The 21,229-nt window shown below is 48.2% G+C and overlaps 1 protein-coding gene across 2 annotated transcripts in view; it reads right to left on the bottom strand.

Annotated features, from left to right (window-relative positions):
- Positions 1–21,229, bottom strand: part of TMOD1 (tropomodulin 1) — an 89,605-nt gene that overhangs the window by 17,047 nt on the left and 51,329 nt on the right. For both annotated transcript variants that reach the window (XM_027549723.1, XM_027549722.1), the window contains exons 5-8: positions 14,702–14,791; positions 13,643–13,773; positions 11,843–11,950; positions 5,787–5,930 (exon numbers count right to left, since the gene is read on the bottom strand). In XM_027549723.1, coding sequence (XP_027405524.1) covers positions 5,787–5,930; positions 11,843–11,950; positions 13,643–13,773; positions 14,702–14,791 — 473 coding nt within the window. The remainder of the gene's footprint in view (positions 1–5,786; positions 5,931–11,842; positions 11,951–13,642; positions 13,774–14,701; positions 14,792–21,229) is intronic.

The raw sequence follows: 21,229 nt of genomic DNA, 5'->3' as shown, positions 1-21,229 counted from the left end.
CATTTATATAAAGTTTAAGAACAGGCAAAACTCGTCTCTGATGGCAGGAATTAAAATATTCATGCATTTGCGGGGTGCTGATTGGCAAAGGGGCCTGAGGGAGCCTGCTGGGGTGCTGAAGTGTTCCACATCTTGAACTTGGTGGTGATCACACAGCTACACATAAATTCGTAAATCCACTGAGTCGTCTACTCAAGATGCATTTGCTTCACTATGTATAAGTTAACTTCAATAAAAAATAAACTCAAGTAGGAAAGGAAGAGAGGGAATAAGAGAGGAAAAGAAAGTGGTTAAAAGTTGTTCCTTGCATAAGCTAGAATCTCTTGGATGTCGGTCCTCCCCATCCCACCCTTCCACCACTGACTGGGCCTAATTAACAATAGAAACATCTCCCCCCTTGATTGAGAAAAGACTATATGTCAGATATATGAGGCATACCCCTATTAGGCGAGTATGAGTATTATTCCCGTTTTACACATAAAGAAACAGAGGCACGGATACAAGAAGTGACTTCCCCCCATTACACAGAAAGAACATGACACAGCTGGGGCATAGCCAGGACTCCATCCCTTGTTTGACTTCAAATGTCAGAGATTTGAAGCCAGGGAGCCCCTGGGTCAGTCTGTCTCCTGCCTAGCTTCTCCAAACACAGCCTGCAGTGGGGACCTGACATGGTGTGAGATCGTCACTGTCACAAATCTTTATTCTTGTTTATTCTGATCTGCATAGGAAAAGGATTTTCTCTATTATTTCCACTGACTTCATTTCATCTTTCCCTTAGAGTGAGGTAAGTAAAAGAACATAATTGACATTTAGAGGAAGGGACAGTGACACATGCCTGTCCTCTCAAGGAGGCTGAATACTTCCAGACTGAATTACTTCAATGCAAAATGAGACTACAGACTCGAAAACTATGCACAGACGGAGAGCTGCTGCTTAGAAGCTAAAACTATAAGGAACAAAACAAAACACAGTTGGTCTTGCTCTCGTGGTTTTCAAGAGTGTGTTTTCCTTATATCTTGCAAAACCAAAAGTTATATTCAGCCTCATTTAAAAAGCTGCCCTGAGTGTGGAATCTAAAATTAATGGGTATCACCATGTGTGAAAACCTTCAGGATCCTATTCTAGCATAGCTTTTGTTTTCTAAATTTATTTCCACTAGGAAAACAATCCAATCTGGAAAAACAAGAAAACATGATCCACTTCCTTTAGCTTCTTTTCAAAATATTAAGCACATTCTCGCTGTCAAATATTGGAATGAAATGCGAGACACCCAGTGAAATCCCCCTAGACTTTGCACATGTCTTCATGTGGAGAGGGAGCCTATTTTCAGGCCTCGTCTCTGCTGAGGGGCAGGGAGAGTGTCCCATGCCCCAAGTGTCCTGGGAAGGGCCTGCTGGAGGGAGCTCTGTGGGAGAGGAGAGTGGCTCAAGAGCGGCGAAGAGCCGCTGCTTGGGACACGGTTGGCTTGGGATGGATGGGCCTGCAGGCACCCCATGTGTCCTGCCTGCCTCCTGGGTGCTGGGAGGGTCTCTCCTGTCTGTTCATTAACACAGCCTGTTTGGAAGCTGGGTGCTTCAGTTCCAGCCCAGTTCTGAGCCTAACTTGATTCGTGACATTGGGCATGTCCCATCCCTTCTCAAATCCTTGGTTTCCCCATCTGCAAAAGGGGGGCTGGACTAGGCATGTCCCAGCGCTCTCAGCGGCAGTCAGCCCCCTGCCCCTCCCCCCATGCTCAGGCTCACTACTGTCCCAGGGTGACTCCAGGCAGCAAGAGCATGGAAGTAAAAGAGAGCCTGGCTGAGTCAACAAGCAGCCTCAGAGTCCTATCCTGAGTCCGTGTCCTGAACCAGCCTGTGAGGCTCTGTGTCACCCTGGGCAGAACTCCCCGAGTCCGTCTCCTTGGCCGAATAAGGAGAAGGGAGGACTCTGACACAGGTTACGGGCGCAGGGCTGAGGAGAAAGCTGTGGCCTCTGGGGACCTCGGTGACTAACAAGAACGAGGAATAAATCCAGCGCCACTCATCACCTCCTCTTGGCCACATGCCCCCAGAGCCCATGCCTCCCGGGGCACTGAGAGAGGTATGGATGGCCTTCCCCTAGCCTGAGCCAGCAGAGCCCCCTCCTCGAGTCCTGTTTCAGCCCCCCACCTCCCCCACCAGGTCTCAGTCCAGTCTCTAGACTCAGGCTCCCAGGAGTACCTCCTCACAGGCACCCTGAATGTAGGTAGTCAAAGCCCCCTCTGGTCTCCAAGCCCTGATGCCCTCTTCCTGCCCCCAACCCTCTCCCATCCAGCCGGGAACCATCTTATGACAGCCCACAGGCCACTTCCCTTCGAACTACTCACTCCCAGCCCTTTGGGCTCCCCTCAGCTCCCTTTCTGGCTTTCCTCAGGCGGTCCCATTAGTTGATTCTGAATTGACTCTACAGCTGTCCTCTCTCCTTCTCTTTGTTCATGTGGTTCCCTACACCGGGGATGCCATGGCCTCCACTTAACCCTCTGACATACTTCCACCCTAGAGTTTATCTCAAATTCCGCCTCCTCCAAGAAGCCCTCCTTGATGCCTGCTCCTGACTGAAAATTTTCCCCACAGTACCCCACTGTGTGTGGCTTGCTAGAGCACCTGGCTGAATGATCAACTATACACATGTCAGTCATCTCATCCAGTGTGGAATCTCAAGAGGACAGAGCCAGTATTCACACACAGAGCCCCGTACAGCTCTGGGTACAGCAGGCACTTACTAAACCCTGAGATAAAACAAAGGGAGACACTCCTAGGATGAGGTGGGAGCAGGTGGTGACCAGTGCTCTGGCCTGGCACCAAGGGAAAGGGACAGCTGAGAAGAACTAAGACCTGCACAAAACTACAGTAGATTCAAGAACCCAGACAGGCACAGTTCATGGACTTTAGCGTCACATAGACCTGGATTCTAACCTTGCCTCTCTTACTTCCTGTATGACCTCAGGCAGGTTACATAGCCTGCCTGGGCCTCAGTTTCCTCATCCACAATACTAGGATAGGCTGTGACATCCATCCAGCGAGTCTTTGCCAGCCTTAAATGAGATAATGGATACATGGTACCTGCTCAGTACATTAACTCTTAGAATAATGTGTGAACTCCCTAGGTCACCTTCAGAGTAAATATAAAAGTGAACAACTTCATAGTATTCATCTCTTAGCTCCTTAGAAGTAGAGATTCTCATTATCCCCATTTTACAAATGAGGAAACTGAGGCTCAGGGAAGTGGATAGCCTTGCATGGATGTTTAGCCGGGCTGAGGGTGATGGTCAGCATGGGCTCTGTCTTTGGGGGGAAGCACTGGGAGGGGAAGTGGGCAGCTTGCTCCCTGTAAGCTGCCACCAGAATGACCTGAAGCCAGTGCTCTGGGTCATCTTTGGCCGACATTCTGTCCCAGGAATCAGGTTTCAGCTGAGACTCCCTGCCCGGGTAGGCCTGGTATCACATGAGTAGCCAATCCCAGGGCTTGGCCTAAGGCAACTGCCAGGCATGTTACATGCCTTTGTTCCATCTCATCTGCCCCCTCTGCCTGCAACAAAGCAGGGTCAGCAATGGAAGAAAGGATGGAAGCAATGGGGGCTGGGAATGGGTGCTACAGCAGCAGGCTACTGGCATGTGAGAGATGGAAAGAATTTAATGCAGCAAGTTCACATGACACGGCTGCTGCAGGCTCATATGGCCTCTCTTTATGAATTAGAGAAAAGTGCCTTCTCTGGATGAATCAAGTCCTGTATGAAGTTTTAAAGAGTAGATTATGAGTTGGGTTTTGTCCCCTGTCTCCTCATTGTACAGTGGACAACATATACAACCATCCAGCGCAGCCCTGTTTATCAAGTGCCACTGCGGGACCAAGTTCTGAACTGCGTATTGGGATATGGAGATGACTTAGACACAGCCCCCACTTCTGAGAAGTTCAGAGGGAAGCCAAGGTGCTAGGAGAACCAGGGAAGGAGCTCTTAAACTCTCTCTGCGGGGAGGCTCAGAGGCCCTGTGGCAGGCTGAAGGGAGAAAGCAGTTATATGCTGGCTCTTGTGGGGGGGAAATAAAGGTTGGATTTGTAGTGTTTGCCAACATCCACAGTGTTAATACTCTCACTAGGAGTAACTACCAGTGTGCCATCACTCAAGTGGAGTTGGGAAGGGATATATGTACAGTTAGCTCCAGCAAGGTGGTTCAGGCTGGCTCTAGAACCACTGGGAGGAGAGACTACAACCAAATCCAGAAGGAAGAGGAGGATTTCTCTAGGCAGAGAAGGGGTCAGGGCAGGGGAGGACGTTCCTGGGGAGAGAAAAGAATAGCTCTAAGTCATGGAGCCGTAAGAGTAAGTAGGGAGCAAACTGTGAAGAGTTGTGAAGGTTTAAGATTGGGAGAAGTGTTAGTCTCTCAGTCATGTCCGATTCTTTTTGACGCCATGAACTATATAGTTCACCAGGCTCCTCTGTCCATGGAATTCTCCAGGCTAGAATACTGGAATGGGTAGCCATTCTCTTCACCAGGGGATCTGCCCAACCCAGGGATCGAACCTGGGTATCCCACATTGCAGGCAGATTCTTTATCATCTGAGCCACCAGGGAAGGGACCGCCAAAGTCTTCTGGAAGCTGGTGATGCTTAACCTCTTGACACAGGTTACCTGCCTATATGAGTCATTAAGCTGTGGATTTAACTTCTATGCACTTTTCTATATATTTGTATAATTTTTTTAATGAGGATAAAAAGTAGAGATAATCTCATTCAGGGACAACCACTGTACACAATTTTGTTCTATTTCATCCAATCTTTTTCCTATACACACATTTATATGACCATTCAGCAAACATTTTCATGTAGGGAAAAAAAGCAAGTTCTCTATCAAACCATAAAGAATAAAGCATTTTAGCACTAGAAGCGACATGGTATACTGGAAAAGAGTGGGTTTCAGAGTCAGAGACCTGCATTCAAATCCTGCTTCTGAAAGTTCTCAGGGCTGCTTGGCAGCCCTGAGAAAGCTGCTAGCCTTCAGCTTCTCTGAGCCGTTTTGTTTTCTGAAAACTGAGACCGATAACACTCACATCCTGCAGGGCAGTTGGGAAGATCAGAGATGATGTGTATAAGGTACACAGCACATAGCCTGGCCCACAGGGAACCCTCAACATGTGCAACAGACATGATACTGTTATTAGTATCATCTTAGAAAGTTAGAACTGAAATGGTTGCCCTGAAGATAAATGACTGAACTACGGAAGTTATAGAGAAATGATAACCCTGTAAGGAAAAAGGCAAACTAGAATTTGCCCAGGGAATAACCTTGATGGTATTCAAAAGCCCACTGAGTGGTGTAGGGGGGTGATGGATAAAAATGGTGTTGTTTTGCCTAATGAGGAAGGCTCCAGTGGTTTATAAGATCTGTGCATCAGATATACCCTGTATGCAGCAGAGAACAGAATTAAACTCAACAAACAGGACTTATAGGGAGCTGACTTCTACTGGATATAAGGAAGGATATTCTCACTAAAAATGAAAGGGGTGATCTCAATAAAAAGTGAGCCTCCCATCATTAGGGGTCCCCAAGCAGAAGCTGGTGGAGCACTTGGTGGGAATGATGAAGAAGGAACTGTGAGCATGTAGAGGGTATGGACTGGATGACCTTGGAGGTCTCTTTAAAGCTGGGCTCTGGAGCTTTCATAAGCAGCAGCATCTGCTCTGTCCAGTCCATACAGCAGCAAATGAACAAGTGCAGAAGTGCAAGCATCAGGTGAAGGACACAAGGAGGCCCTTGCCCATCTCACCTGGTTATCGATCTTCAGTTCCACCAGAGAAGTGTTGTACGGAAGTGCTTCCACTAAGCGCAGGATCCCGGCTCCGGATATGAAGTTCGATTCCACGTTCAGTGTCTTCAACACCTTGTTCACCTTGAGCATCTCGGCAAGGGCCTTGGACCATAGGAGAAAAGGTAGGGTACCGTGAATTACCTGATCAAGGCTGGAACCCCTGTGGGTAGAACCTAAAATACTGAGGGAGCCTTGCTGGGAGTGAGAGTCCCTCAGACACAGTCAGGGACCAGGAAGAAGATCTCCTCAACTTCCTTCACCAAGCACCATTCTGTGTCTCTCCTCCCCTCTGGCTTGCTGTGGCTCCAAACCCCAGCTGGAGAGTTTCAGCTCCTTAACCTGCATCCAAATCTTCTATTACCTGGTTCCCTTGCCCTGATCAGCCTCAACTCCAGCTACCCTCTTGTTGGTGCTACTCTCAGTTCCCCCCGGCACCCAGCGCTCTCCCTCTGCTCTGCCTTTCCTCATCCTTCCCTACCACCTGGAATGCCCTTCCTTTCTGCTTCACTCATTGAAACCCTGTCCATCCTTCCAGGCCATTCTAATGCCCCTTTCTCTAAGAGTCTTTCCCCCTAGCTTGCTGTGCCTGCCTTCTTGAACCTCACAGACTTTATCCATAACCTCCCTCATGGAACTTGTGTTCCTGTGTTTAGAGTTGTTTTTATAGAGGTTTTGTCTCCTCCATTAGCCTATATACTCTTGGTGGGCTGTTGGTGCACCTCGTTCACCCCAAGGGAACCTCCCACCCATACAGTGCTCAGCACATAGTAGGTCCTCAGTCACTGGTCACTGGACTACTGGAGTTCCAAGTTCCCTATATACTTTCAACTTGTCTTTTCTGTGTCCCTGTTGGAATTCCATGGAGTTGTCATTCTCTTTGAACAGCAGAGAGGGGAGCCTGGGAAGCCATCCCACTGGGCAAGTGACCAGGGCAAATCGGAAGACAGGAGCTCGGATGGCCCCAGCATGTTGGAGGACTTCAGCCAGGGGGTGTAGATGACAATCAGAGCCTCTGGAGGAAATGAAGTAATTAGCAGGTGGTGGAAACGATGTGTCATGGTGGAAAGGAGACACCAGCAGCTGATGAGCCAGGATGTAAGATCAGTGGGTCCTGGTTGTCTGAAATGACGATCTGGTCCAGGAATGCCCGTCCCACTGGCCCTGCCTGCTGAAGCCTTCGCAAGGCTCAGCTCCTCGGATGCCTTCAGAGCCCAAATCCTCAGCTCCCCTGCTTTCGTGTGCCCCGGGATGACATGTCAGCTTCCTCTCCAACCCTGCGTAGGCTGGACCCTCCTGAGGGGATGGACCCAATCTGTGCCCACCCACAGCATCCCTCTTGCTCCCCAGGAAAGGTGTGGCCTGATAATCAAAATACTTGACAGCCAGTATGTAAGTATAGCAGGCTGATCCAAGTCGACATACTAGTGACTGAGCTGGTCCTATAGGCAGTGTCATACCAGGTGTCAACTCTGTCTGCTGGACCAGAGTAAAGAAATGGGCAGGAGAAGAGCTGTGGCAGGCAGTGCGGACGCTAATGGAGCTCCGGTAGCTTGTTACCAATTGTCCCAGAAGTATTTTCATCTTCAACAATGGGTATCCTGGTGTGAAGGGTATGACATCAGCTGTTGACCTGGCACAGAGTCAATTCCCCGTAAATATTTGTGGAGCTGAGCTGACTGCCAGCACAGATGGGCTTGGTTTCTGATCCAGTGACAGCAGTGGACACAGCATGTGACTGCCAGCTGTGCTGGAGACATCCTGAGGTCAGAGAACATCTAACCAGAGGTTCTCCACTGGCAGCAGTGAGAGACTATGAGCTATTTCTATCGTTTCGAAAACAACCAAGGAAATGTCCTATGTATTTTAAAAATGAGAAAATAATTGATTGCTATGAATGGACCTCAAAGTAAGGAAATTTATCAGGATAAAGAAGGATAGTATGGGGTCAATTATCCAAGAAGACATACCATTCTTAATGAGAATGTGCCTAATAACAGAGCATCAAACTATATGAGGCAAAAACTAATAGAATTGCAAAGAGAGAGAGAGATGAATCCACTATCATAGCTGCAGACTTCCATACACCTCTATGGATATGGACAGCTCTAGCAGGTCAAAGACCAGGAAAGACATAACTGAACACAACACCACCATCAGTCAGCTAGATATAATTGACATCTATAGACTATTTCATCCAGCAAAAGCAGAATACACATTCTTCTCACGCACATTGGAACATTCACCAAAATAGACCGCATTCTGGGCCACAAAACACACTATAACAAATTTAAAGGAACAGAAATCATACAATGTCTGTTCTCAGACCATAATGGAATCAAACTAGAAATTCAATAACAAAAAGATAAGTAGAAAACTCCCCTAATACATGGAGATTAAGCAACACACTTCTAAATAACACATGGATCAAATAAGAAATCTCAACATAAAGTATTTTGAATTATGACTAAGTGGGATATTCCATCACATCAACAAGCTAAAAGAGAAAAACCAGTCATTTCAATAGATGCAAAACAAGCATTTGACAAAATCCAACATCCATGCATGATAAAAAGTCTCAGTAAACTAGGAACAGAGAGCAATTTCCTCAAATTTATAAAGATTATCTACCAAAAAACAAAAAACCCTACAGTTAACTTCATATTTAGTGGTAAGAAATTTGAAACTATTTCTAAGATTAGGTACAAGGCAAAGATGCCCCCTTTCAACCCTCTTTTCAATACTGTAACAGAAGTTCTGTCCAATGCACTAAGGCAAGAAAAGGAAATAAAAAGCATATAAATTGGGAAGGTGAAATAAAACTGTCTTTGTTTGCAAAGATGAGATGGTTGGATGGCATCACCAATTCGATGGACCTGAGTTTGAGCAGGCTCCAGGAGTTGGTGATGGATGGGGAAGCCTGGCATGCTGTAGTCCATGGGGTTGCAAAGAGTCCGACACAATTCAGTGACTGAACTGCACTTGTTTGCAAATGACATTATTGGTTACACAGAAAATACAAAATAACTAACAAAGAAAACTCCTGGACCTAATAAGCAATTATAGCAAGGTTGTAGGATATGGTTAATAAAGAAAAGTCAGCTGCTTTCCCATAGATAGCAATGAACAAGTGGAATGTAAAATTTAAAGTACAATACCATTTACATTAGCAAACAATTTCATTTCAAACAATGAAATACTTAGGTATAAAGCTAACAAAATATGTATACGATCTATAGGAGCTAAACTATAAAACCCTGTTGTATTAAATCAAAGAAGAACTAAATAAATGGAGATATATTCCCTATTCATGTACAAGAAAACTCAATATTATCAAGATACCAGTTCTTCCCATTTTGATATAGATTCAATGCAATCCCAGTTGAAATCCCAGCAAGTTATTTTGTGGCTATCAACAAAACTTATTGCTACTAAATGGTTAATTGCCATGGCTGGTAGGCTAATTCATGTACCTTTTAACCTGCTATTAGTATTGTAGTAATCATACTGTACTGTTATTCTTTATCTGTCTACATGAACCATTACATTCATGAAAGTGGGAGCTGTGACTATCTTGGTCACAGTTGTATTCTCAGAGCCTAATTCAGTGCTGGACATAAACACTCCATAAATATGCATTGAATATTTTAAGAAAAGGAGTTGATGGCTACTTTATAATAAATACAATTTAATCTAATCAGAGATCAAATTTCCAATATCCGTTGGATCTTAGAAAAAGCAACATAATTCCAGAAAAACATCTACTTCTGCATTACTGATTACGCTAAAGGCCTTTGACTGTATGGATCACAACAAACTGTGGAAAATTCTGAAAGAGATGGGAATACCAGACCACCTGACCTGCCTCTTGAGAAACCTATATGCAGGTCAGGAAGCAACAGTTAGAACTCGACATGGAACAACAGACTGGATCCAAATAGGAAAAGGAGTACGTCAAGGCTGTATATTGTCACCCTGCTTATTTGACTTATATGCAGAGTACATCATGAGAAATGCTGGGCTGAATGAAGCACAAACTGGAACCAAGATTACAGGGAGAAATATCAATAACCTCAGATACGCAAATGACACCACTCTTATGGCAGAAAGTGAAGAGAAACTAAAGAGCTCTTGATGAAAGTGAAAGAGGAGAGTGAAAAAGCTGGCTTAAAAACTCAACATTCAGAAAACGAAGATCATGGCATCCAGTCCCATCAGTTCAGTTCAGTTCAGTCGCTCAGTCATGTCCGACTCTTTGCAACCGCATGAACTTCAGCACACCGGGCCTCCCTGTCCATCATCAACTCCCAGAGTTCACCCAAACCCATGTCCATTGAGTCGGTGATGCCATCCAACCATCTCATCCTTTGTCGTCCCCTTCTCCTCCTGCCCTCAATCTTTCCCAGCATCAGGGTCTTTTCCAGTGAGTCAGCTCTTCACATCAGGTGGCCAAAGTACTGGAGTTTCAGCTTCAGCATCAGTCCTTCCAATGAACACCCAGGACTGATCTCCTTTAGGATGGACTGGTTGGCCTTCCTGGAGTCCAAGGGACTCTCAAGAGTCTTCTCCAACACCACAGTTCAAAAGCATCAATTCTTTGGCACTCAGCTTTCTTTATAGTCCAACTCCTACATCCATACATGACTGCTAGAAAAACCATAGCCTTGACTAGATGGACCTTTGTCAGCAAAGTAATGTCTCTGCTTTTTAATATGCTGTCTAGGTTGGTCATAACTTTCCTTCCAAGGAGGAAGCGTCTTTTAATTTTATGGCTGCAGTCACCATCTGTAGTGATTTTGGAGCCCCAAAAAATAAAGTCAGCCACTGTTTCCACTGTTTCCAGTCCCATCACGTCATGGCAAATAGACAGGGAAACAGTGGAAACAGTGACAGGCTTTATTTTTAGGGGCTCCAAAATCACTTCAGATAGTGACTGCAACCATGAAATTAAAAGACGCTTGCTCCTTGGAAGAAAAGCTATGACCAACCTAGACAGCATATTAAAAAGCAGAGATATTACTTTGCTGACAAAGGCCCATCTAGTCAAAGCTATGGTTTCTCCAGTGGACATGTATGGATGTGAGAGTTGGACTATAAAGAAAGCTGAGCGCCAAAGAATTGCTGCTTTTGAACTGTGGTGTTGGAGAAGACTCTTGAGAGTCCCTTGGACAGCAAGGAGATCAAACCAGTCAATCCTAAAGGGAATCAGTCCTGAATATTTTTTGGAAAGACTGATGCTGAAGTTGAAACTCCAATACGTTGGCCATCTGATACGAAGAACTGACTGATCGGAAAAGACCCTGATGCTGGGGAAGATTGAAGGCAGGAAGAGAAGGGGACGACAGAGGATGAGATGGTTGGATGGCATCACTGACTCAATGGATATGAGTTTGAGCAGGCTCTGGGAGTTGGTGATGAACAGGGAAGCCTGGCGTGCTGCAGTCCAAGGGGTCACAAAGAGTCAGGCATGACTGAGTGACTGAACTGAATGAACTGAATCTAATCAGAATTATTTTTAAGACACAGGAAAGATCAAATAAAATTGATCACTGGGAACCACCAATGAAGACAATAATTTTAGATATGGAGAAACTGAGGACCAGGGAGGGGCAGGCCCTTGTCTACACAAGAGTGGAGACAGAGATCCAACTTTAAGGTCCACGTGACTTGCATTTAAATCTCAACTCCACTTCTCACTTGCTGTGAAACTTTGGACAAAGCAAGTTGTCTGAGCTCCCTCTACCCCACGTTCTTCATCTGTAAAGTGGGGAGCCCTGCACCTCTGGGATCTGGGATGATTGTGGAGATTAACTAGGATAATGTACAGATGGTGCCTGGCTAATGGCTGTTCTGTCCACATTCCCTCCTGGCTCCTAGCCCTGTGTCTTTCACCACATCACACCTCACCACACAGGGTTCTTCATCGGTGGCACATGGCCAGTCCTGAGGCCACAAATGTCAACTTTCCTGTTTCTATGCCTCCCACTCTCAAGGCAACAGAACAGAAAGGTACATACAAATGCCACAGGGTCATTGCTCCGTGTTCCCACGATGCTGAACTTCTTCACATACGAGTTCTCTTTGAGGGCTTCTGCATACGCCTTCAGAGTGGGTATGGGGATATTCTGCAGAGAGAAAGTCAAGCAGTGATCAGTAGCCCTGCTAGGGGCAGGCAGGGCAGAGAGATGGGACAGTACTTCTCTCACCACCTGATGCAACCTGATGTCCAGCATGTCTCTGACCAAAGAGCTGAATGGGCAGAGGGTTCCTGCTTTGCCCCAGATGGCTGAGATTTGGGGAGAACTTTCTGGTAAACAGATTGAGAAAGTCCTCCCTGAACATTGCAGGTAGCACCTGTAGTTTTCTCTTTGTACATGCAGAGACCGAAGGAGCAGGAAAACATCAAGGCAAAGGTGCAGGAGAGTGTTGTGCCGAGAGCTCAGGCCTGTGGGTGTGTGCAGCAGGCAATGTTTCTGACTTGCTGTGTGACTCTGGGGGAGTCTGCCCCTCTCTGAGTTTGTTTCCGTAAACTAAGGTGGGGCATTGCCCTAGACAATCTTTAAGAGACATCTGTCCCAGAAAGTCTCAGCCCTACCACACATCGGAGGTGCTAGGGAACTTTCATAAAATGCTGATGCTCAGGCCTGCCCTGCACCAATAAAATCAGAATCTCTGTGGGGAGAGGGACTGGGCATTGGCATTTATTATTTTTTTAATCTCAAGTGAATACCACTGACCTAGTCCAACTGCCTCACATGCAGAGGGGAAATGGGCCTGAAAAGGGCGAGCCCTTGCCTGAGGCCCCACAGTGGGCCCTGAGGCCCACTTCTGAGGCCCCTGAGGCTCCAGAAGGCACAGGGCCGTGGCCAGGTCCCCCCATCCCACGCTTCTCTGAGCCCATAGACGTTGCCAGGGTGCACAGTTCTGAATTGTGCCAGTGTCTCCCACGGCGCACACGGCAGATAGCGGAGGCACCCGAATGGATCTCGCATTTCAGAGCGTCACTTTATCCCCCATGGGAGCAAAGCTCAGGGAGGCCAGGTGGAGGAGACACTGCAGGCGCAGGTTTCCAATCTGATTATGCCACGAGGCTGGCAGCCACTTAAAAGAAAGCGGAGAAGAAAGGAAAAGCGAGCTGGGAAGTGAGGGGCCCACTTCTTAGCTTACATCCACACCCCCTGAGAACTAATCTCTCTGGCTCCCGGGCTGAGCAGGTGAGCAGGCAGCTGGGCCTGCTCCTGCATTCCTCCCACAGCCTGTCCACCCGTCTCCGCTCTGCCTGGTGGTCACACAGGAAGGGTCCAAAGAGATGTAGGCCAACAGCCTAGAGTATGGCTTTGGACACTGGGCCAATGGTTCCCATCTAGGGTTGCAGAATGAGGCTGAATACGTGCAGGAGACACAGGTTCAGGGTTAGGCCCCTCCCCAGGCTTGGGTTACCCCACGAACGTGGTGGGCACCAGGCTTTTCCAGCCTTCAGATCCCGTGTAGCCATATGTGTCTGACTCATGATTTATCTCTGAGAAGCTCTCAGTGTTGTGGATAAGGTGGTGGGTTTCCAGAGTCGAACCTGGGTTGGCTGTGGTGAACATCTGGGTCTGATGTCAGGCCCCGAAGGAAACCAAGATGATGGGCTGTCCTGGTTTATACTGTCCTCCTACCCCAAAATTTTGCCTCTATTCCTGATCCAGAAGGACCCAGAGTCCAAGCAGGACACTGGTGTCTGTGTGCAGTCTGGTCTGGGCTGTCTGGGTCTGAGTGGACTCGGCTTCCCCCACACTCCCACAACAGGGGAAGTGGAGTGAAGGGGGCCTCACCCGGATGTTGTTGAGGTTGACCTCTTCAAGTTTTGGGTCATTGTTCTTTATCCTCTCCAGTGTTTCTTCCACGTCTGTGGCATTTGGTTCTTCGTCAGGCACAGGCTTGTACTGTGTAGGTTTGATCACACCTAGAGTGACCGACAACAGGGAGATGGCTCACAGAGATGGGGCGTCATTTCCCCTCGACACAAGGACATCAGAAGGAAGTGGCGGTGGAGCTCAGGGACATGGAAGGCTGGGCCTCTTGGGGGTTACTGAGGGGACGGGTTGGAGGAGGATGGCGATGGATGGGGCCTGGAGTCTGGGCCCTGCTTGGACAATGCATCTGCCAACCTGCAAGAACCAGGTGAATTCACTAAACTGCCTGAAGCTCGGTGTCCTCACAGTAGGGTGTGAACAGTCGTTCTACCCAGTGGGTTCCTGTGAGGATAAAACGAAGACTGGGTGGGAAAGAAACGTGTAGGCCTTCCAGAGGAAAGGGTAATTGTGCTGTGGGTGCCTTCATTTCTCTTTGGGGCCAAATTACCAGCTTGAAACAACACAGTGGAGAAATTCAGACAATGTAATGTTGGCACAGGAAAGGACAAGGAGACTTGTGGAGCAGGAGGGGCGCCCAGAGACAGACCCGTGTGGACACATGGACATTTATGATCCGGGTGGAGCCCCAAACCAGAGGTGAGAGGATGGACTTTGCGAGGAGTGGTGCTGGGACAATGGAATATTGATATAAGAAAATGAAAGCTTGATCTCATTTCACACCACACACAAACATGAACCCCAGGAGGATTAAGAAGTGGAGAATAAGAAGTAAATCTCTAAAACTTACAGAAGAAAATAAAGGAGGATGTTCTGATAATATTGGGATGGGGAAGGCCTTTGTAATCAAGTCACAAGGATCCCAGGAGAGTAAAAAGAAGAGGTGAGCAGTTTTAGCTAGTAGAATTTGAAATCTTCTGCAATGAGATTGCAGAGAGTGGGCGGAGGTAGCGAGACTCTGGAGGATTCCTCACTTCCGAGATGCCCTCGCAGTGGGCAGGGAGCGGGGCCGGTACTCACTGTTGAGTCCCTCCTTGTTCACGATGGAGCTGCTGCCCAAGGCCTGGTAGTACTGCTGGTTGCTCATGAGCGTGTGCATGCCGAGGATAGCTGCAGGGACACAAGGGCCCGTGACGCGCCTCTCAGACAGACAGCTTCCCAGGCACAGACATTCCACGCCCCAGGAAGTTTTGCTCACAGAAATGGCAAGAAACACTTTGGTTTTTACCCTTGCCTCTATTGATGTGGCTGTCCAATCTCTGTCCCCAGCCTAGGTGTCTCTAGTCCCTGGCCTCAGATTCCTAGGTGTCCCCCTGACATGTCCAACCCAACTTGACCAAAACAGAACTCCTGTTTCTCATCTCATCCTGCCTGTCCCCTGGGGTAGAACCTCAGTCACATGGCACCCTTCCCCCCAAATCCTCACCCTCCTGTACCGGGTCTCTCACTTGTCCCATCTCCCACTCCATCAGCTCTGTCCTGGTCAGGGCCCTATCAGTTCTCGCCAGTGATTCCAGCTGCGGAATCACTGGTATGCTGGCTTCGGTCTCTTTCGACCCTCCCCCAGCAGCATACAGCACAGAGCAGTCAGAAAGACCTCTCTGGAAATGCAAACCTGACTGTATCCCTCTCCTGATCAGTCATTCTTTCATCCATTCATTTGTTTGGCATCTACTGAGTGCCAGCATCACGTGTCCAGCTCTGGGTTGGGGTGGGGGTGGGGTGGGGATAGCGAGGAATAAGAGATACAGGGCCTCTGCCATGCAGCCTACAATCTGCAGGGAACTAGAGACTAAGCAAGTCACAACTGAAAATGTAAGTGCAGAGTATGCTGAGTGTTGTAAAGAGAAAGTTCAATGTGTTCTGGGAGAAGAGGACAGAGGGATGGGAGCGATGAGATGTTGGCCAAGTGAAAAGAAAGAAGGTAGAATATTCTGGACAGAGGGATGGTGGGTAGGAAGCCACCGGCCAGGGAGAGAGGGGGAAACTGAAGACAGACGGAGCTGAAGCTGGACACGTGGCAGAGGGCACCACACCCTCACCGGCTGCTTCTGTGGGGCTAGAGAGCACACGGTCCAGCAGTGACCCTCAATCACTGTGCACCCGAATCACTGGGAATCTTTTGAAACTCCTGATGCCCAGACTACCCCAGACCAAGGAAACCACAATCCCCAGGGCTGGGGCCAAGCATCTGCCTTTTTAAAAGCTCTGCATAATAACACAGCATTGTAAATCAATCAAAACTATACTCCAATAAAAATGTAAAAAGCTCTCCAGGTGGTTTCAGTGGGCAGCCAAGGTTGAGAACACTGCCTGACATCATCCCCCTGAATCTTTACAACAATGCTTTGGAGTAGATTTGATTCAAATAGGCCAGGTCACACCGTACAGGGCCTTCTAGGTCGAGATAAGAGGTTCAGATATCTTTTTCTAGGTGTGGCCTGAGCAGGGAGTGAGATGGTCTGACTCAGGTTCCTGCTACTCAGGCTGAATGCGGAGCGTTGACCACAGAGGGGAGGGACAGGCTTGTGGGACTGTGAGGCTGGTGCAATGTTCACTTGGGAGGACGATGCCTTGTGACCCCAAAGCCTGGCTTCAGCCACCATCCCTGGGCCGGCCCTGCTTCAGTAGCCTTGTTCCTCGCACAGGCCCTTTCTGCTCTGGCAACACCAATGGTCACTGCTCAGTGGCTGCTCCTGCTTCTGCCAATGCCACCCATTTGCTGGTGAGCCTCTTTCCATCTACACTACCCACTGCTGAAATGCAGCCCACCCCACCACCAGAGAGTTTTGAGATTTAGCAAATAAAATTATAGGATACCCAGTTAAGCTGTAATTTCAGATAAACAATTAATAATGTTCTGATATGAGTGTGCCCCATTCAGAATTTGAGAACTTTTTCCATGAGAAACTTATTGTTTATCTGAAATTCAAATCCAACTGAACATCCAGTATCTGATCCAACAACTCTACATCCCCATCCTTTAAGTCTAGAATAATGCTTCCTTCCCAGAAGTCCTCCTGGATTCCACCTTCCCTCTAGCTCTCTCACAGCATCTGGTGTCCCTTTCACAGTCATAGTCAACTGTGTTACAGCTATCTGGGTATATGTGTGTCTCCCCTACTGGATTGTGGGCTTCCAGAGATCAGGGAAGAGTATTCTCTGTCTTGGACCTCTTTCAGAAGATGATTTGGTAAACATTTGTTAATTAAAAAGAAAAAAAAAATTCCCCTGGCCATTTCATTAGATGCAATTTCTAGTTAGAGAGATAACATGGGAAGCTTTAGTGAAGAGTCAAGAGACCCAAGTTCCAGTCCTGACTCTGCCTTTGATGCTGCTGTGTCCTTGGATAAGTCCACTCCCCTTTCTGGGTTTCAGCTTCTTCTGTACAACGAGGGGTAAGACTAGACCACTGGTTCTCAATCATGGCTACACATACAAATGACCCAGGAACTTTACAATACCAGTGGTCCTCCTGGACAAACTGATCTAATCTCTGGAGATGTATTTTTAATCTCTTTGGATGATTTCTGATGCTCAGTGGGAGCTAAGAACCACAAGACAAGATGATCTGAAAGTCCCTTCTGTTTCTCACATTCTATGAGTCTTCTCTGCTAAAATTAGACCTGCCTGCTCATCGTTAAGAACTGGTAAGGAGAGAGGCTTCTGCACTGTTTTGAGCTCTTTGGGCCTTAATTTAGGCTGCATCTCCGTGGGCAGAGGGAGCTGAGGCTTGAGTCAGCAGCAGGTGCATCAGATCACCTGGAGTCACCTTCTGGGGTGGGCTCTTCCAGCCCCACCCAGACAGCGGCTCTGATGGTGGTTCTGGGCTGCTGCTGGGTTTTAGGGTTGGAAAAACAGTTTGTAAAGGTTGCTGGGAATCATAGGAAAGATGTAACCTCAGATGGCTTCTCTGGCTTAGAGTGTATAGAGTGGTGGGAAAATGGAAAATGCATTTTGTGCTTGAATGATAGCTTTCCATAATGGTCCAGAAAGAGGGGGCCGAGGCAGGAAGGTTACAAGGAAGTGCTGGGGGATGGAGGAAGGAGACCTGGACTCTGGGTGAGCCTCGGTACTAATTTACTGAGTAACCCTGTCCAGATGACTTCCACTTTTTGCGCCTCAGTCTATTCACCTCTAAAATGGATCATGTTTGAGGGATGATCTCTTACCTTCTCATGGGCCTTAATAGCCACATGACAATTTCTCACCGTCTTATAGTGTTTGATTTTTACGAGTAGCATCCAGGACAGGTACTGTCAACCCCCATTTTTCTGGCAGGCTCAAGAGGGTCAGATCAGATCAGTCGCTCAGTCATGTCCGACTCTTTGTGACCCCATGAATCGCAGCACGCCAGGCCTCCCTGTCCATCACCAACTCCCAGAGTTCACTCAGACTCACGTCCATCGAGTCAGTGATGCCATCCAGCCATCTCATCCTCTGTTGTCCCCTTCTCCTCCTGCCCCCAATCCCTCCCAGCATCAGAGTCTTTTCCAATGAGTCAACTCAAGAGGGTAATGGTTGGTCAAAGACGATTTGGTGAAGACCCTCCTGGCTTCTAAGTTAATGTTCTCACCCACACCTCCACATACTAGGTCACCAACTGGTCTAAAGTTCTAACATTTCCCCTCGACCTCAGAATTCTAAAGACAGACGACATATATTCTAGGAGGTAATGTATATCAATAGCAGTCATAAGAAGAAATAAAACAACTTTGCAATTCAGAGGAGATTAAAGTTCAAAGAGAAGGAAATGGCAACCCACTCCAGTATTCTTCAAATCCCATGGATGGAGGAGCCTGGTAGGCTACAGTCCACGGGGTCGCAAAGAGTTGGACACGACTGAGCAACTTTACTTTCACTTTTCAAAGTTCTAAGAAGGTGAGAGGGAGGACGATTGGACGGGGAGGGGCCAAGTAAAATCTCCACCACTGAGCAGACTGCCCGGTGGCTCCGAAGCCAGTATTCCCTTCTCCTGACCCAAGGACCAAACCATGACTTTCTCCTTGCTTGGTTTTGCACACTCCGTGTCACCAGGAATGAGTGACAGAAACACAGCACATCAACATTGCCTGCTGCTCCATTCTTTGTAGATACTGGCAGGGCTGAATTTAGCACAGGGGAATGTGATTTCTTACAAAAAAAAAAGTCTAGATCTTCCTCAAAACTTAAAAAGGCCTATTTTTGAACTCTGAAAAAGAACATCGAGTTCTCTTTCCTCACTCTGCCTTGGCAGGGTTCACTCAGTTGGTGATTTGACTTAGGACACAGAGAGACAGCAGCACACATCCTTGGCTCCCCCAGCTGCCAAGTGCTCGGGCTGACTCAGGCAGATGGCCAGAAGGTATTTCCTGCATCCTAGGAGCAGGTGAGAGAAGCTGGCTCTAGCCCAGGACCTCAGAGCAGTTGAACCAGCTACTCCTGAATAAGCCATACCCTGTCCCTTGTAGTGTCGGGGGAGAAGAGGTGTCTAAGGACATCAAGTACAGCAGAAGCTGGGTGGTCTGATTAAGACTGCTTCTGATCATCACAGGAGCTGGGGGTACCAACTACCCTGGGGTGGCCTTGGGGTTCTGAAGGGTAAGTATCCCTACCCTCAATTCCTTCTTGGGTACTGCCCTGCCTGAAAGTTCCCCAAAGGTGAGTCAAGGTCATACCCCTGACTGGGGAGGGGAGGCAGTGATCACGCACTTGCTTGCAGCTGACTCCCAGTGGCCTCAGAGCTACAACTCAAGGCCACGTGCCAAGGAGTTAGCACAGTCGGGGGCCAGCACATTGCTCATCACCTATGGTGACACTGCATGTTGATATTTGTATGTCTCTGTTCTGTCCTCTTCATCACATCCTGGGGCCCCCAGGTCAGGGACTGGATCTGATTCATCCCAGCAGTATACGCTGACTCGTGAGTGAATGCACAGATGAGAAAACAGTGAGTGAGTGAGAGTTCACAGGTCTGGCTCATTTGACACACCTACTGGGTGTCCCCCTACACAACCGCATCACAGCCAGGTATCAAGCCTGCCGCACGTGCACCTGTAAAGCAGCGGCTCAGAGGGGCTGCCTCATCCCCAGCTCAGAGCCTCCTTCCCACTGGGACCCATCTCCGGGCCTAGCTCACCTCTACTCTTTCTCCTTTCGGTTCAGCTTTGGTCCCCACCTCATCTTACGGCCCCACCACTTGACGAGTCCTCTTCTGCACTCGGCCCTTTCTCCCTAGGACACTTGCTTCCACCTGTCCCTGCATGTTGGCCTCGGGGATTGTTTAACCTCAGTTCTGCACGGGCAGGAACCAGGCTGCTTTCTTATGGTTAGTCCAGCGCAATTGGAAGCTTAATTAACAGAAATGCTCTGCCCGAGAATCGAGTTGCAGGACGCAGAGAGGACCTGCAGAGCCTTGTGCCCAGCACGCCCTCCTCTTTGTTCCCTAATGCATCACCCACTCGGGGCTCCAGCTACCACCAGCAACAGCCCTAGCACTCCAGCAAGATGTCCCACCTCCAGCGACTTCATCTCTTAAATTGACTCCTGGCTGGGCAGCTCTCCTCAGTCCTTGAAGGCACCCAGCTCTGTTTTCGGGAGCCTCAGGCCAAAAGCCCACACTCATCATCTCAGCCATCTTGTCCTCTGATCCAGCTCTAGGAGGAGCTGGTCTTTCAGAAACACATCTTAGACACAGGCCACCTTGGCCCTTGGCCTCACCTGGGGCCTGTCCCCTCCATCCCCTCATCCTCCCAACACCACCACCACTCTACCCAAACCCCTGCTTTCATCTGGCCTCTCCCAACACTCCCCAGCCCAGGCCTCAATGCTTTAGTGTGACATCTAGAGCCTTTCCTAATTCCTATCCTCACCCTGGCTGACTCTGAGATTCAGCCATGCACCCATCTCCCTACTCTGTGTTCACTTCCCAGGGTGTACTGGGTGGTGATGTTGTGAGCAGACCCTAGAACCAAGCTGCCGGAGTGCAAACCCATGGGCAAGGATAACCTCACTATGCCGACTTTCTCTGTCTGTAAAATGGGGACTTCAATAAAACTCACTTCATAGGATCGCTGTGGTCAATAAATGCAGCAAGGTGTGGAAAGCAATGCCCACAGCAGCGAGGACATAGTTGGTGGTCAACAAATGTTCCACACCTTCTTCCATGGCCACCTTTCAAAAATAGCTGACACACAACAGTAGGCATCCAAGGCTAGCCAGTTAACGCTGGTGTCCTCCCACAGCTCCCGCTCTCCTTTCTGGGCGTTGGAAGTGTATGGTATCATGAATAGATACTAGTAATTAGCCATGCCAACGAAAATAAAGAGGAATAGTTTCAAGAAATCTAGACAGAAACTTAGCATGATATTGCAGTTCTATTTTGGCATAGGAACTGGCGGTTCTGACAGTGGAGTCATTTGATGATCCCTCTGAACTGCCTAACGAGGAGCGTGACGTCACGAGGGTGATCAGAGGAGAAGGACCAGGACAAAAACAGTCGCTGGGGTGAGCCAGTGTGGAGATGCTGGACGACTGTGCCCCCCACCCACTGCCCAGGTCCACAGATGA

This window comes from Bos indicus x Bos taurus, chromosome 8 (genome assembly GCF_003369695.1).
Source record: "Bos indicus x Bos taurus breed Angus x Brahman F1 hybrid chromosome 8, Bos_hybrid_MaternalHap_v2.0, whole genome shotgun sequence".
Taxonomy (NCBI): Eukaryota; Metazoa; Chordata; class Mammalia; order Artiodactyla; family Bovidae; genus Bos; species Bos indicus x Bos taurus.
Note: the sequence above shows the minus strand (reverse complement) of the source record. Positions and strands in the feature narration are given on the sequence as shown.